General features: G+C 34.6%; 1 protein-coding gene across 3 annotated transcripts in view; it reads left to right on the top strand.

Moving 5' to 3' along the window:
• The window catches only part of ZFYVE16 (zinc finger FYVE-type containing 16), a 52964-nt gene that overhangs the window by 25465 nt on the left and 8922 nt on the right, over window positions 1–18577 (top strand). For all 3 annotated transcript variants that reach the window (XM_043592978.1, XM_043592970.1, XM_043592987.1), the window contains 8 exons: window positions 1375–1750; window positions 2976–3098; window positions 3804–3959; window positions 4526–4750; window positions 7787–7869; window positions 8637–8741; window positions 9557–9704; window positions 12490–12570. In XM_043592978.1, the coding sequence (XP_043448913.1) occupies window positions 1375–1750; window positions 2976–3098; window positions 3804–3959; window positions 4526–4750; window positions 7787–7869; window positions 8637–8741; window positions 9557–9704; window positions 12490–12570 (1297 nt within the window). The remainder of the gene's footprint in view (window positions 1–1374; window positions 1751–2975; window positions 3099–3803; window positions 3960–4525; window positions 4751–7786; window positions 7870–8636; window positions 8742–9556; window positions 9705–12489; window positions 12571–18577) is intronic.

The following is an 18577-nucleotide window of genomic DNA, read 5'->3' on the forward strand; positions in this document are numbered from 1 at the left end:
AGAAAATCCTAGGACCTCACTGACTCCCTGAAAGGATCTTGAGGATCTCAGAGATCTCTGACTCACATTAAAAAAAATTTTTTTCCTAATCTTTATTTATTTTTGAGAGCTAGAGAGACAGAGTGCAAGCAGGGGAGGAACAGAGAGAGGGTGGGGGACACAGAATCCAAAGCAGGCTCCAGGCTCTGAGCTGTCAGCAAAGAGCCTGACGCGGGGCTCGAACCCACAAACCATGAGATCATGACCTGAGCTGATGTCGGACGCTTAACCGACTGAGCCACCCAGGCGCCCCCCTGACTTACGTTTTAAGAACCACTAGTGTAGCAAAATAGAACTGAGATTTAGTAATTCAGTAATAAAACTGAGATTTAATTTAGACTAATATGTGTTTAGTGATTTTCATACATTCAATAAAGTATCTGATAGTGGTATTTATGTTTGCATTTAAACAAATATGCTAGGTGTTAAATAAAAGATAAGTAAGACGGAATCCCAGCCTACTAAGAACTCCTATTGTAAAGTAGCAAAATATTAATAGAAGTGAGTATTAATACGTGAAATTGGAATGCTTTTACTCAGTAAACAAATTTATTGAGCATCTACTCTGTGCCAGTTACCTGATTTATCCTGGGTATAGACAAGATTGTCATGTATCCTACTCTGTTTAAATTCACATAGCATATAAACCTATGCTTTTTTGTCGGGGTTCATGAGCTAGAATTTACAAATAGCCATAATTACCCAAAGTATGTTTCTTAGCTAACACCTACCCTCAATTGATATTTTAACAAAATAAAAGTTCTAAACAGGCTAGTAAGTTTTACTTGAGTTCAAACTGGTTCTCATTTAATAATGACTCAGCTTTGGCCAGTTCAAAAAGAAAGGGGCTTTACTGAAGCCAGCTTGAAATGTTGTTTATTGGTGGTTACTATTGAGGAATATACCTACCACTCTGCTTCCTAACCACTCCCCTCCCTGCTTTACCTGCTGATCTCTCCCTTGGTCCCCTCCCCACACCCAAGGCTTTTTGGCTATTGTCAGGAGAGTTTAGTTGAACTAAAATTTGCTTAGTGTGTGATATGGTACAGGATCCTGAAGTTCTTCTTGCCTCCTTTTTCTAGTCTATAAAATTAAAGTCATTAACACCTACTGAGTATATGATATAGTAAAGTTAAGTCTTACTCTTCAGAATTTAAAGAAGCAAAATGGTACTGTTTCTTGGCAAATTTGGCTTCTGAAGAATTTCCGAGCCCATTTTCGTTTTATTTATTCTTGTTAAAAAGGTATCTTTGGTTATAGTGATTAACATTTCACAGTTGAACAGAGAATATGAACTGATGTGTTTTGTTTTTTTTTCAATTCCATATTTTACAGACAGTAAACACAGTGGATCATGCCCATTCTACTGCAGTGGAGAAAGCAAACAATGAGATAGCAGAGATTACAAGTGACATAATTCGGAGTCCTATTTCTCAGGTTCCATCTGTGGAAAAACTGCCTATAAACACAGGAACTGAGGGGTTACCTACTTCTTGTTCTTTTACACTAAATGATGATGTTTTTGCAGAAATTGAGGGACCACCTACTCCTACTGATGTCTTAGTTCACAGCAATTTACCTGTTGCTAGTACTTCGGATTATAGGTTACTGTGTGATATTGACAAGAATGTTTGCAATAAGATTAGTCTTCTACCTAATGATGAGGACAGTTTGCCCCCTCTTATGGTTGCATCTGGAGAAAAGGGATCAGGTAGGATAGCAGTTATTTAAATTTTAAAAGAGGGTTTTTTTGAAAGAATGTACTGGTGAATTTTGTGATGTATGAAATGTACTTTTTAGGCTTAGACAATTTGGTTGAAATATGTACTGAAATATGGCTTGGTATCTTAAGTTTACAAAAAGTCTTGTTATGTGAAAACAAATTCTAAAAAGATCTGAACTTTTGAGTTGAATGGATATGATTCATTTATGACATCTTGAGTCCCTAATTTAGAATGAGGCAAAAGTTTAGTTCAGCAGGGAAACTCATTGATTTTTAGTCCTGAAAATATTTCCATTGTGTTAAGGTTTTGTTATTTTTTCCCCTGCCCCCCTCCCCCCATATCATTTTTCTTTAAAGGAGCATAGCACCCAAAGAAGAGAGTATTGGATTGGACAACAAACTAGGAACTTTAGTTCCTCATTTGCTACTTAATACATCTATGACTTGAAGCATGTTATTTAATCTCTATGGGCTTCAGTTTCCTGTGTAAAAGAAGAGAACCTGTACGATCTCTAAGGTCTTTTTCAAGCTGGAGTTTCTGTGGCTAGCTCCCAACTCAGAGTAGTTCCCTAGGATACATCCTTGTCACTCCAGGCATTATGCTGCATCCTGCAACATGAAATGATTATGTTCTGTGCATCATAATATAGGGGAATAAAGCTTAGGATCTCTGTTCTGTCAGTAGGAGCTATTTCATGAATCTGCCTGTAGTGGCAGAAATACCTTAAGTCCTATACTTTGCTTGTTTTCCTGTTGATGGTATCAAGATGTTTTTTGACACTTGGTCACTGACATAGGGCATATGGCAGCAAGCAGTATGTACAATTTGAGAGTTATAAAGTTGTACTTTCAAGAGTTGTAAATTTCAGAATTTATAAATAGAGTGGCTGGCAGTCCGGAATCCACTTTACAAAAATGTGTGTTTTAAAATTTCATATGCTGTGTAATCAATGTATTTGCATATATACTACATATATAATATACTGTGTCAGGGCTTATATGTATTATAGCATTAATATCTTTATGTAAATAGAAAAGAATGAGTACATAATAGTTGTCCAGGGCATTGACTGATTTTTATGAAATGGGTTTGCTTTTGTTACTAAGTTTGATCAAGCTATTGAAGGATTTCTAAATGTGTTTTTTTGTTTTTATTGCAAGCATATTTAACAGGAAGTTATATTCTAACGAATATGTTACTTTCACGATTTAGTGCCTGTAATAGAAGAACACCCGTCTCATGAGCAAATCATTTTGCTTCTTGAAAGCAAAAGTTTTCGTCCTGTTACATTTGTCTTAAATGCTAATCTACTCGTGAATGTCAAGTTAGTATTTTGTAAGTAATGATTAATCTTTCTTTGCCTAATTGGTATGCAGAATTTCTGAAGTTAATTAATTGAATTTTGACTGGCAACTATAGAAAGTAAGCATTGGGTATTGAATTTTTAGCCACAAAGGAATATAGATTTTTTAGATTTATATTCAGTGGAACTTGAAATGAAAGCTTAAAGATTTCTACTAGTGTCTTTCAGTCAGTCCTAGGTTAAGCTTATGGGCTCCTAGCTGAGCTATATTTTGATATTAATGATATAATTGACTGTGTTTCATATAGCTTTTAGATGAATTGAAATTTGGTAATTAAATAAGAATCTTGATTTAGTAGCAATAAAGACAGTTTTAAAGTAAGTGACATGTGACCTAATTAAAAGTAAGGAAGTAAATAATCCTCAGTACTTAATGCATCTCTCAGCTTTTCATTCTCTGAAACAAACTTGCTTGATTCTTACCCACTATATTTCAGCATATTAGTACATCTTTTATTTTATTTTTTATTTTAGTGTTATTTATTAATTGACTCTATAAGATAATCTTTCATCCTTTCTTTTACATTAATCTTATATAATTTAAAGTGTTTTTTTGTGAGGAGAACTTTGGGAAAATAAGGAATTTGAAAAGTTGTGCTTCATGCAAAGGACAACTACATTAGTTTCTGTGGTTAAAAGAAGTTGACATTTATAGTTGTATGCTTTTGTCACTTAAGATTCCTCAGACAAATATTGGTACTTCTCAACCAATGGATTGCATGGCTTGGGACAGGCAGAAATAATTATTCTATTATTATGTTTGCCAAATGAAGATGCTATTCCGACCGACATCTTCAAACTATTTATCACCATCTATAAGGATGCTCTAAAAGGTATAGCATTTTATTTTGAACTGTTCAGACCAGGGGATGGATAAATTAATTAAAGGCATTTATGCTTTTGGCTATGCTAACGGTGCTAAAGATTTATTTTGTGAAGAGATTGCTTTCAGTCATTTTCAGTCATTTTCAATTTTCATCATTTTCAGTCACCTTAAATCTAGCATTTTATGTAATTAGTGTCTTTAAACAGTTTTTTAAAATTTTAAAAATGGAAATATACTTGCCTTCTTCATTTTTTTATATATGTCTATATTGTTTTCTTACTATCTGTGTAGGATTGGGGGAGATAAGAATTTTCACTTGGTCATGCAGTGCAGAGAAAAATTTTAAACCACCTGTGGTTAGAAACATTTTCAAAATTTTGTTCACAATTCTCAGTCTCCAGGAATAACTGAGCTTTGTACACATAAGTTACTCAATTGATGATGCTTCAAGAGTGGAAATAAGAAAAAAAAACTACATTGCTTTTATTTAAGAAAGTTTATACTGCAACATTCAAACTTAGAATGCCTCTCAGAACAATTTAAAAATCTTCTTATTAATGATTTTATTTCTAGGAAAATACATAGAAAACTTGGACAGTATTACTTTTACTGAGAGTTTTCTCAGTAGCAAGGATCATGGAGGATTTCTGTTTATTACACCTACTTTTCAGAAACTTGATGATCTCCTATTACCAAGTAATCCTTTTCTTTGTGGAATTCTTATCCAGAAGCTAGAGATTCCCTGGGCAAAGGTTTTTCCTATGCGTTTAATGTTGAGACTGGGTGCAGAATATAAAGGTAAGTTTTAGAATAATAAGTTAAATCACATAGGTTCATATGTACTAAATGTAAAATAAGAATTTCAGTGATATCATTAAAATCAATTTTTTAATGGATTTAAGGGGACTACTTTTGTTTTGATATATTTTTAAAATTCCAAAACAGCCTTTCTCTACTACCAAATGAACTGTCTAGACAACCTTGGTATATCATGAAGTTTTAGATGTTGAAAGCTATATTAACTTACCTTAAAAAAATTTGTTTTTAAATTTTAGAACAAAACATAGAAAACATTGAAAAGTTTTCTTAAAAGCATATACCGTAGGGAGTACATTTTGTTACGTTTCCTACATTTTAAGAAGGTAAATGATTTCCCCTCTAAATTTGTGTACATCATAAAACCAAACATGAAAGATTATGAAATAATGGTCTGGGTTTATGTATATGGTTATTTCTAAGTTGAAATAATTTCTGGTGTTAAACTTTTTGAATTCCCACCCTTCATCCCTGACTTTTTTCAAGAAATTATTTATTGCATGTAAAGTGTATCTAATGAAATTTTAGGTATTTGATTCTAATTTAATTAAAATAGGTATTTTCTTGGAGGAAAATTAAATGTAGGGGTTTATAAAATTTATAAAATATTTCAATATGGGCAAATTCAGTGAGATATAAATCTCCCTCTTTGGCAAATTTATTATGCTGTTTGATTTTAGGGGGAGGTCTTTACCATTTAGGATTTAAACATGTGATGCTATTATGTAAAAAGTAACTACATTTTATTTCAGGTTTTTTATTGTATAAACTACAGAGCTTAAGAAATTTAATTCTGTGTCAGTTATTTCATACATTCAGCCTGATATTTTGTCTCTGATATAAATATTTGAATGCTATTTTTATGAGAAGTTAGGTCAATATATAACCTTAAGTCGTTATGGAACATATAATATATAACTTTGGCCAGTGTTTTGGTTAGTATCACTTATAGATACTAAATCTGTTTTTCTCATGCTCAAAGAAGCAAAATCATGGAGCACCTTTGGGACTTATCAAAAGATCACAGGGGTTGGAGCCCTAAAGCTATGATAGCTGTTTAGTGATGATGAGGATAAAAATCATGAGTTATACAGGTTTTTCCTGCTACCTGAAAGTAGAACATTCCTATAAAACCTTTCTAAAGCCAAAATGGCATAAAGGAAAGAAGCTATCACCATTTCATAAGCACAAAAATCTGTTTCATAGTGAAAACAGGAAGTCACATAGGTCTTTTGTAAAAGCAAAGTGGTATTAAAGCAAACTTGGATGAGGGAGAAACCTGTACATACATAGAAGTTAATTAGTTTTAGTTGTTTTCTGAGTTCTTTATGTATTGCTGGATTTTAGATATAAAGAGGCATGGTATCCATGGACACCATGCCTCTTTAGGCATGAACTTGGAAGTACTGTGTGTGTGTGTGTGTTAGAGAAAATGGATGTATGGAAAATTTAATGACAAAAGTAAGAGTTCCAAGATTAAAGGATAGAAATAATGGTCTGAAAGCAGTAATTATTAGAAATAGTAGTAGAAAGTGGGGATTATCTACACATTTGCATTGAGACCGTTTGTTTGGATTACCATTCAGTGTTGGATTAGATGATTTATGAGATCCCTTTGTAACTCTGACAGAACGTTGTCTTTCTAAATAAACCATAACCTTTGAAAATACTGTTTCAAATAAAAATACTTCAAGTTGTAGGGGTGCCTGGGTGGCTCAGTCGGTTGAGCGTCCGACTTCAGCTCAGGTCATGATCTCACAGTTCATGGGTTCGAGCCCTGCATCAGGGTCTGTGCTGACCGCTTGCTCAGAGCCTGGAGCCTGCTTCAGATTCTGTGTCTCCTACTGTCTCTGCCTCTCCCCCGTTCACGCTTTGTCTCACTCTGTTTCTCAAAAATAAATAAATGTAAAAAAAAATTTTTTTTAATTACTTCAAGTTGTAAAGGATGCTCCCTCATTCATAAAAGATGGAATGAAAAGTCATCATTTATCTTAATCAGATCACTTATCATTTTAATGTCTTTTACCACTAACGTCTGTGTCTTTTTCCATTCTGCACCCTCTGCCCTCTAAATAACATAGTTGTCCTTTTAAAAACTAAAAAATATGTTTGTAATAGCAAAGATGTGAGTTGCTCTGACTTAAATTTTAAAAATAGATAATGTCAGGTAACATGTGTTTTCTTAGAATATTAAGAAAGAATATTTGTATGACAGGTATGAGAGAGGTTTGTTTAAGAACTAGGCTGAGAACTGAAAGTTAAAATGTTTTCTGCTTTTTATTATTATAGAAATGTCTTGCCTTCCTTTTCTTCCAGAAGCGTGCTGCACTGCTAACCAAATACCTTTTCCTTTTGGTGAATAATATTTATAGTGCCTTAAAGAAAGAGGAAAGTAGTTAGGTGATAGACTCCACCTTTCTTCTGTTTCTCTGCATTGATTTTTTTGACTCTGTGTACCCCTTTTATCATGCTGACCCAAGAACTATAAAAGTTTACTACCATCTGTAAATTAGCACAATTGAATATTAATTTTAAATGTCTTAAAAATCCTGAATTATTCATTTCTGTTTAAATTGTCAGAACTTTATAGGGGTATATCAGATCACTAATTTTCCAGCCATTATCGTTTTGTGAAATCAACATGTATAATGAAAAGATTAAATACTTTGGAATGAAGCAAGCCTAATTTCAAATCTGTTTCACTGGTGATTAACTTAGTCACCACAAACAATTTTATTAATTTCTGTGTCTCTCCTCTCCCATTTGTAAAGTATGGGTAGACATATTTGCCCACTGGGTTGTTTTTAGGGCTTAAATAAGATAATGTATATAAAGTTTGCAGTTCAGTGTAGCCTCCAGTAAATACACACTATGGGTTAATGTATCTCTCACTTTCCCCAGAGAACTGATTGGGTGGTATCTATCCATAATCTTTGAAAAATGAGAATTAGAAGTAATAAATTCAAGACTTTTTTGGGGTTTTATTGATGGTAACCAGTTTTCCTTTCTTATGTATAGTATATCCTGCTCCTCTAACAAGTATCAGAGGCCGAAAACCTCTTTTTGGAGAAATAGGACATACTATTATGAACTTACTTGTTGTGAGTAATCAAACAATTAAGTGTTCTTACATTGTTAACTTTAATATTTTATTTAGCATATTTTATATGTTTGTATTTTCCTCTATTAATTTGGCATATTTGGTATAATGAGAGTTTGTTTATAATATATCTTTATTTAGATAAATGGGCTCTGTTTCTAATGGATTGCTTTTTAGAATACATCTCTTAATTTATGTGTACCTGATTCTGATTGCCTTTTGATTCATTCTGCTGCATTGCTAACACATTTCGGTAATGTGAGATCTACACAGTTATTGAAGTGTTAGTAAAAGTAATTAGTAACAATGTTAGTAAAGTCAGTCAGTTTGGTGATTTTGAGCAAATTGTGACCTGAGTTTCCTCATTTGTAATAGGAAGGATTGGATTAGATAATCTCAGGTTCCCTTCTACCTTTACTTTAAATAATTGTTTTATTTGTAACCATAAAAAAGTATTTGAGTGGACTTATTTTTAATTTATACATGTTTACTTTGAAGACTTATTTTGGAAGATTTGTAATTAGAAAGAGGACATCACCCCTAAATACTACAGAATTTTTCCTGAGAATGATATTCTTTATTACTATTGTGGAGTAGCTGGGAGAATTAGTTGGTTTTTCAAGTTGGTACTACTTTCTGTATGGCATTTTGATAGTTACATATCACAAGTCTTAAAATGATGGACATTCTTAAAAAAGTACTTAATGAATGGGTAAAATGCTCATGGATAGTTTAAGGTTTATGGAAATGTCATTATTTTATATGTAGGACCTTCGAAATTACCAGTATACCTTGCATAACATAGACCAGCTATTGATTCATATGGAAATGGGGAAGAGCTGCATAAAAATACCTCGGAAAAAATACAATGATGTAAGTTTAATTTCTTCATGCAGATTTTGAAGATAATTATTGAACATTAGATTTCTTTAAAGGTGTGTTAAATTTGTTTTGAATCAGACTGTCTAATACATAATGGCAAAAAATAATATTTTTGAAATTAAAAAAAAATTTTTTAACATTTATTTATTTTTGAGAAACAGAGAGAGGCAGAGTATGAGCAGGGGAGGGGCAGAGAGGGAGACAGAGAATTCGAAGCAGGCTGCAGGCTCCAAGCTGTCAGCACACAGCCTGCAGCGGGGGCCGAACTCACAAATTGCGAGATCATGACCTGAGCCGAAGTCGGACGCTCAACCAACTGAGCACCCAGGCACCCCAGTATTTTTGAAATTTTAGATTTGTTTCCTAATAAGGGATTTGTTTTTCCTTTACTGTTTTTTTTTAATGTTTATTTTGAGACAGAGAAAGAGAGTGCACACAAGCAGGGGAGGGGTACAGAGAGAGGGAGAGAGAGAATCCCAAGCAGGGTGCATGCTTTCAGGGCAGAGCCCAATTTGGGGCTCAGTCTCACAGACAGTAGGATCATGACCTGAGCCAAAATCAAGAGTCAGAGGCTTAACTGACTAAGCCACCCAGGTGCCGCTTTACTGTTTTATCTGTGAATTGAGGTGATTTTATGTTAAAACATTGGTTTCTATCACATTCTCAGGGAGTTGTCTAGACCAAAGCTTGATAATAAAGAAGAAGCTTAGAAGCTGGTCGGAAATGTGGCCCTTTGAATGATTGTAACTAATAAGAACATAGCATGTTAATAGTGTTTCTAAATGGTGGTGTTTTTTTTTCCCCAGGTGATGAAAGTTATAAATTCTTCTAATGAGCATGTCATTAGCATTGGAGCTAGTTTTAGTACTGAAGCAGATTCTCACCTAGTCTGTATACAGAATGATGGCATTTATCAAACACAGGCCAACAGTGCCACTGGCCATCCTAGAAAAGGTAAGTGTTGGTTCCTAGTATTGATCTATAAAAGGACCTCAATAAATGGAATTCCATCCAAAGGGGAAATATATATATTTTACTTATTTGCTGAATTGATGGTGATAATACAGTCTGCTTTAAAATTTTAGCTACACAGGGGCATCTGGGTGGCTCAGTCGGTTGAGTGTCTCAGTTCGGCTCAGGTCATGATCTAGCGGTTGACGAGTTCGAGCCCCACCTTGGGTTCTGTGCTGACAGCTCAGAGTCTGGAGCCTGCTTCGGAATCTGTCTCCCTCTGTCCCTCCCCTGCTCACACTCTCTCTCTGTCTCAAAAATTAAAAAAACATAAAATAAAATAAAAAATAAAATTTTAGCTACACAGATTAAAAATTGCTTCTAATTTGTGTTTTTTTCTTGGGCTGCATTAGGTTTAAAGACTTAAACATTATATTTATTTTGATATCTTCAGGTTTAATTTATCCCATGTGGTATGAATCTTATTTTCAGTAATTTCTCTCTGGAATGAGGTGTTTGTCACCTTTGTTTGCTCTTTGCTTCCACTCTTCTTAGGGGAGTACAGGGTGGATAAAGAATGAAGAATGATTTATAATTTTTTTTAATGTTTATTTATTTTTGAGAGAGAGACACACAGAGCGTGAGTTGGGGAGGGGCAGAGAGAGAGGGAGACACAGAATCCAAAGCAGGCACCAGGCTCTGAACTGTCAGCACAGAGCCTGATGCAGGGCTTGAACCCACGAACCATGAGGTCATAACCTGAACTGAAGTCGGAAGGTTAACTGACCACACCACCCAGGCGCCCCAAGAATGATTTATAAAACTATAAGTGGCTGGGGATATAAAAATGGTAAAGGTGGTAGAGTAGCTTATGTGAGTGTCATTACTCTCACTTCTGGCTGAATGGCCTCAATGACTAGTGATTGCCAAATCCTTGCAGTAGAGGGCCTAATAAATTGAAAGTTAAGTGAAAGTATTTCATAAAAGTAATACATTTTTATAAAATACATATTTTTTAAAAAGTACTTTTAAAAAAGGGGGCACCAGGTGGCTCATCAGGTAACTGTCTGACTCTTGATTTTGGCTCAGGTCATGATCTCACAGTTTGTAAGGTAGAGCCCCGTGTTGGACTCTACACTGACACTGCAGAACCTGCTTTGGATTCTCTCTCACCCTCTCTCTCTGCCCCTCCCTTGCTCTCTTGCTGTCTCTCAAAATAAGTAAATAAACTTAAAAAAATTTTTAAGTATTTTAAATAAAAAATAAACAGTTTTTAAAAGTCTGATATTCTAGCTGCTAATAAAATTTTTGCCTCTGATTATAAAGGTAATATATATTTACAGTAAGTTTAGAGAATATGTTTTAAAAAATAGTAAAAGAAAAAATAGTGCCAAGGTATGGCCATTGTTGACATTAACATATTTCCTTCTTATATTAGTAGATATCTATTAAGTAGAAGATTTTACTGGATATTTATATTTTTAATTTAACATGTCATTAACACTTTTGTTATTGAAACTCAACAACTATTTAATATTTGTTTGAATAGGTATATATTTTATAAAATTTTAAAGGTATAAATATCTACAGTGTAAAACCTCCTTTCTTCCCTTGACCGTGAAGCTCATCTCTTTTCCTCCCCACAGGCAACCAAACCAATGTTATCAATTTTTTGTACATCCTTTCAGAAAAATTTTTGCTTGCATGTATATTTAAGCAAATACACACACATCATCCTTACACTTAAAAATTTTTCTTTAATTTTTTATTTAGTTTTGAGAGACAGAGCGCAAGTGGGGAAGGGGCAGAGAGAGGGAGACAAAGAATCTGAAGCAGGCTCCAGGCTCTGAGCTGTCAGCACAGAGCCCGACGCAGGGCTCAAACTCACAAACTGTGAGATCGTGACCTGAGCTGAAGTCGGACGCTTAACCAACTGAGCCACCCAGGCTCCCCACTCCACTTTTTTAAACAAGTCATAAAATGTATTCCATTCTACACCTTGCTTTGTCTTTTAGCACATCTTGGAGATGATTCTGTGTTAGTATAAAAAGAACTTTTGTATTCTACGTAACTTTACACTTTTTATGTGTTCATCATTCATTTATTTGTTCCTTATTAATGTACATAGTGAGTACCAATTCTTGGTTATTTATAAAAATGTACTATGAATAACCTTGTATACGTATATATTCCTGGTAGTGGAATTGCAATTTTAATAGGTAATTATCAAGTTGTCTTCCATAGAGGTTGCTCTGATTTATGGTCTTACCATTAGTGGATGTTTGATTTCCCATTCTCTGACATAGACACAAACATTTTAAGTAGTACAGTAGCCGTCAATTATTAGATACAAACATTACCTAACTTTTATGCAGTATTTTTTATCTTAATTTGGTCTAGTTTTTTTTTTTATTAGCTTTCTAATATAAGTGGTATGGTATGGGCATGGCATTTATCGAGTACTTAAATATGCCATGCTCCACATTATACATTTAACAAATATATAGTATTTCAAAAAAAGGTAACATTAGGGGCACCTACCTATTTGGCTTAGTTGGTTGAGTGTCAGACTCTTGATTTCGCTCAGGTCATGAACTCAGGGTTGTGGGATCGAGCCCTTTGGTGGGCTCTGTGTTGAATGTGGAGCCTGCTTGGGATTCTGTCTCTCTCTCCATCTGTCTCACTGTGTTCCTGGCCCCGCTCACACTCCTGCTCTCTCTCTAAAAAAAAAAAAAAAAAAAAAAAAAAAAAAAAAAGGCAATATGAAGACTTTTTTTTTTTTTATCAGTGACAGGTGCAAGTTTTGTGGTATTCAATGGAGCTCTCAAAACATCTTCAGGATTTCTTGCTAAGTCCAGCATAGTTGAAGGTATGAATTTCATTTTTAAGATTGTTTTAACGTAAAGATGTTTTCCATTTCCTTTTAAAATGTATTTGACACAAAAGAACATATTAGTTAGAACTGCCTGTACTCTGTACTGCCTGTACAGAGCCTAACGGTCAGTCTGAGATGAGAACTTAGGGTGTTTCCTTAGCATGCACACACCCTGATCATGCACATAGTATTGTACATGTGTGTGGCCTTCTAAATTCCCAGAAATATGTTAGAGCTTTTCAAAACCTTACGGCCATCGTGTTCTCCAGCTTTTCCTTTTAAGTGTTTGGTTGGCCTATTGTTTGCCTCTTCTGTTCATCTGCTGCATAGGTGGCTCCACTGTTAATCATTGGCCTCTAATTGTTTTTGACAAATGCTCCCTGAGAAAGGCCTTTTTGTACTGGGCAAAATACCCAAGTCAAAATTATCAGTTCTCTGGTAATGAGACTTTGAAGGAGCTCTGATCTCCTTTTGCCCTTTCCTGTGGCTACCAGGCTTTTGGTTTTTACCATGATTGTAGGCTATTGGTTTTTAAGGCTTCCACTCAGCTAGAGAGGAGAGGATGGGAATAGGAAAGTTAAAATGACAGAAAGCCCAAAGCTTGCTGTTTTTATGAAGATCCAGCCATTTTTCTTGAATAAATATCCCCCAGATTGCTGCAAGACTTTAGTTAATTTCCAGAGTTCTGAAAAAGTTTCTTGTGACATTTTATTAGTTCCCTTGTTCTTTTTATGGAGGAGAGTATTTTGGGAGATTCTTAAGTCTGCTTTTTCACTAATGTCCTCCCTCCGATCTCAAACATAGGTTTATAGGAAATTCTCCTATCTTTGGTGCCATGCACATACTTTATTCTTTTTTTTAGTAGTGCCTTGGCCACTTTAAGCCTTTCAGTTTTCCACATTAAATTTAGGACCAACTTGTCAGGTCCTAATGGTCCATTGGAATTTTTATTGGAATTGCATTAAATCAATTAGTTTAATTTTGAGAAAAACTGACTTATTTCCATTCTCAGTGTTCCTATCCATAAAAATGGGCTATCCTTAATTTAGGTAATGTTCAATGTCTTTTAGTGAAATTTTATAGGGGCACCTGGGTGGCTCAGTCAGAAGACCATGCAACTCTTGATCTCAGGGTTGGGGGTTTGAGCCCCATATTGGGTGTAGAGATTATTTAAAAATAAAATCTTTTAAAAAATTAAAAACTTAAATTTTATAGTTTTTGTATAGGTCTTGCATGTCTTCTTTTGATTTATTTCTGTAACAGATTTTATTGCTGATGTAAATGTATCTTTTTAAAGTTTTTGTTTTGATGTATAGAAATTCATTTATTTCTGTATTTTTATCTTATAACCAGTAACACTGCTGAATTCTCATTGTTTACAATAATTTACCTATAGATCTTTTTAGAGTTTTCTGTATAGCTCAGTATATCATATTTTAATAATGGTAATTTTGCTTATTTCTTTACAGTCCATCTGGCTTTTATTTTTCTTGATTATTGGCTAGGTCTACCAGTTGAAGCAGTGAATGTAAATACTCTTGTCTAGATCCATGTTTGTCAAATAATACCTTTTAAAAATAAGTGAGCTTTTATGATTCAATTTTGTGTGCCATCTCTGTCATTCTGATAATGGATGTGAGGTATCCAATTATATTTTTTCTTATTTCTTATCACATATCTTTAGGCTTTTTAAATGTTTTGGGGTTTTTTGTTTGTTTCATCATGATAAGTGTACTGCTTAATCCCTGTCACCTATTACACCCATCCACCTCCTCTGTGGTAACTATCAGTTTGTTCTCTACACTTAAGAGTCTGTTTCTTGGTTTGTCTCTTTTTTTTCTTTATTTGTTTTGTTTCTTTAATTCCACATATGAGTGAAATCATGTCATATTTGTCTTTCTCTGATTGACTTACTTTGCGTAGCATTATACTCTCTACCTCTATCCACATTGTTGCAGAGGGCAAGATTTCATTTTTTTATGGCTGAGTAATATTCTGTGTGTGTGTGTTTGTGTGTGTGTGTGTGTGTGTGTATCACATCTTTATCTGTTTATCTGTCAGTGGACCCTTGAGCTGCTTCCATAGTTTGGCTATTGTAAATAATGCTGCCTTAAACAAAGGGGTGCATGTATCCCTTGAATTAGTGTTTTTTATTTATTTTTTGGGTAAATATCCATTAGTGAGATTATTAGATTATAGGGTAGTTCTATTTTTAATTTTTTGAGGAACCACCCTGCTACCTTCCACAGTGGCTGCACCACTTTGCCTTACTACCAGCAGTACACAGGGATTCCTTTTTCTCCACATCTTCACCAACCCCTCTTGTTACTTGTGTTATGGATTTTAGCCATTCTCACAGGTATGAGGTGATATCTCATTGTGGTTTTCATTTGCATTTGCCTGATGATGAGTGATGTTGAGCATCTTTTCATGTGTCTGTTGGCCATCTGGATGTCTTCTTCAGAGAAATGTCTGCCCATGTCTTCTGCCCATTTTTAAATTGGAATATTTGTTTTTTGGGGTGTTGAGCTGTATATGTTCTTTATATATTTTGGATACTAACCCTTTATCAGATATATCATTTGCAAATACATTCGGCCATTCAGGATGTTGCCTTTTAATTTCATTGTGTTTACTGTGCAGAAACTTTTTGTTTTGATGCAGTCTCAATAGTTTATTTTTACTTAGATTTCTCTTGACTCAGGAGACATATCTAGAAAAATGTTGCTGTTGCCTGTGTCAGAGAAATTACTGTCTGTGCTCTCTTCAAGGATTTTTATGGTTTCAGGTCTCACATTTAGGTCTTTAATCTGTTTTGAGTTTATTTTTGTGTATGGTATAAGAAAGTGGTCCAGTTTCATTCCTTTTTTTTTTTTTTTAAAGACAGAGCATGTGCATGCATGAGCAGGGAAGGGGGAGAGGGAGAGGGAGGGAGAGAATCATAAAGCAGGCTCCATACCTAGCATGAAGCCCAAAGTGGGGCTTGATTATGCAACCGTAGATCATGACCTGAGCCAAAATCAAGAGTTGGATGCTTAACCAGCTGAGTCACCCGGGCACCGCCCCAGTTTCATTCTTTTGCATGTCGCTGTCCAGTTTCCCCAGTATCATTTATTGAAGAGACTGTCATTTTCGTTATTTATTCATCCCTCCTTTGTCAAGGATTAATTGACCATATAATTGTGGGCTTATTTCTGGGTTTTCTCTTCTAGTCCACTGATCTATGTGTATATTTTTATGCTAGTACCATTCTGTTTTAATTACTACTGCTTTGTAATATAATTTGAAGTCTGAAATTGTGATACCTCCAGTTTTGTTTGTCTTCTTCAAGATTGCTTTGGCTACTCAGGGTCATTTCTGGTTCCATACAAATTATAGAATTGTTTGTTCTAGTTATGTGAAAAATGCTGTAGGTATCTTGATAGGGATTACATGAAATCTGTAGATTGCTTTGGGTAGTATAGACCTTTAAACAATGTTTGTTCTTCCACCCCATGGGCATGGAATGTCTTTCCATTTCTTTGTACCATCTTGAATTTCTTTTGTCAGTGTTTTATAGTTTTGAGAGTACAGATCTTTCACTTCTTTGGTTAAGTTTATTCCTAGATATTTTATTGTTCTTGGTGCAATTGCCTTGTTTTCCTTTTTTTTAAAATTTTTTTTGTTTATTTTTGAGAGAGAGCGAGCGAGCAGTAGCGGGGGAGGGGCAGAGAGGGAGACAGAATCCAAAAGCAGGCTTCAGTCCCTGAGCGGTCAGCACAGAGCCTGACACAGGGATTGAACTCACAAGCCGTGAGATCATGACCTGAGCTGAAGTCAGACACTTAATTGACTGAGCCACCCAGGTGCCCCTGTTTTTTGGTGCAGTTGTAAATGGGATTGTTTCCTTAATTTTACTCTGTGTTTATTAGTGTATAGGAACACGACCAATTTCTGTACATTGGTTTTGTATCCTGAGACTTCACTGAAGTTACTTATCAGTTCTAGTTAAGTTTTTGGTGGAGTCTTTTAAGATTTAAAAAAAATTTTTTAATGTGTATTTATTTTTGAGAGAGGGAGAGAGACAGAGCATGAGTAGGGGAGGGGCAGCAGGAGAGGGAGACACAGAATCTGAAGCAGGCTCCAGGCTCTGAGTTGTCAGCACAGAGTCTGACATGGGACTTGAATTCAGGAACGAGATCATGACCTGAGGCAAAGTTGGACACTTAACCGACTGAGCCACCCAGGCACCCCTAAGATTTTTAATATATAGTATTATGTCATCTGCAAATAGAGTTTTACTTCTTCCTTACCAGTTTGGATGCCTTTAATTTCTTCATGTTCTTTAATTGCTGTGGCTAGGACTTCCATTACTATGTTGAATAAAAGTGGGGAGAATGAACATCCTTGTCTTATTCCTGACCTTAGGGGTAAAGCTCTCAGTTTTTCACCATGGAGTATGATACTGGCCTTTATTTCATATAAGGCCTTTATTAAGTTGAGGGATGTTCCCTCTAGACTTCCTTTAGAGAAGGTTTTTTATCATAAATAGATGTTGTACTTTGCTGAGTGCTTTTTCTGAATCTATTGAAATTGTAGGCTTTTTCATGTTTTACTTTTTTGTGGTGGGTTTTGATTTTGCTCCATTTTTCAGGGCAGCATTTTGTCCTATGACCTCAGTCCTCTGACCTAAGAGTTGTTCATTTTCAGTTTGTTCAGTATTTTTCTTCTTGTAAGAATGGGAGTGACAACTTCAAGCTCTTTATATGTTGGAGTAGACACTAGATGTCAGTATCATTTTTTGTAATACCAGTTGGCTGGCTTTTGTTGATCTGAAGCTGTATTTATTTCTTATTTTTGAAGGATATTTTTGTTAGATTTAGAATTCTTTGAAAGTTTTAATCTTCATTAAAGATGTCATCTTGTCTATTGGCCTCCATTGCTTCTAATGAAAAGTCAGCATAATTTTTTACATTTGTTTCCCCATATTTAATGTGCCCTTTTCTCCAGATGTTTTCAAGATATCCTTTTTATCTTTGGTTTTCACCAGTTTTACTGTGATGTGCCTTTATGTGGTTTTCTTTATATTTTTCCTGCTTGGCATTTATGGAGCTTCTTGAATATGGGTCAATGTTTGTCATCAAATCTTGGGAATTTCCTACCATTTTTTTTTTAATATTCCTATCTTTTCCTCCTGGGAGATATCTATATATTTTTATCTGTATATATGTATATGTATATTTATATCTATATCTCTTTTATACCATCCCTTGGGTCCTTGATGTTCTGTTTGTTTTTCTTTAATCATTTTTCTCTGGGTTCTTTGGATTGGATAATTTTCATTGACCTTTCTTCATGTTCTCTGAGTCTTTTTTTTTTTTTCTTTTTTTTTGCCATCTTCAATCTACTATTCAGCTTATCCATTGAGGTTTCAGTTTCAAGTTACACTTTTCAGTTCTAGAATTTCCCTTTGGTTTTTTTTAGTCTCTATTTCTGTTAATATTTTTTTTAATGTTTATTCATTTAGCCCATATTTGCTTTTCATTCTTTGAAAGTTTTGCTTTAGGTCTTTAAATATATTTTAGAATAGATGTTTTCAAGTGTGTGTTTAATACAGCATCTTGGCTATCTATCTCATGGTTGGTTTCAGTTGTTTAGAGGCTCACATTTTCTTGTAGTTCTCTCTGGTAATTTTTGATTATATACTTGTCACTGTTAATATGCTTAGAGACTTTAGATTCTATAAACTTTTTCTGAAGAAGGTTTATATTTAAGCAGGCATTTTCCTGGCAAATCATGTTGAGTTTGTGTAGTCTGTATTTTTCACTTTGTTAACAGATGGATCTGTGGAACTCCTAAGGTGTTTACAATCTGCCAGGACTCTTCTCCAAATCTGTTTTGCCTACACATTTTGTAAGGGCTTTGGTTTTTGTTTGTTTGTTTTTGTTTTGCCACAGTGCAAGTTAATGAGATGTTAATAAGGTCTCTCTACTTTGGTTGGTCCAGAGTGTCAGTATCTCCC

The sequence above is a fragment of the Prionailurus bengalensis genome, chromosome A1 (genome assembly GCF_016509475.1).
Source record: "Prionailurus bengalensis isolate Pbe53 chromosome A1, Fcat_Pben_1.1_paternal_pri, whole genome shotgun sequence".
NCBI lineage: Eukaryota > Metazoa > Chordata > Mammalia > Carnivora > Felidae > Prionailurus > Prionailurus bengalensis.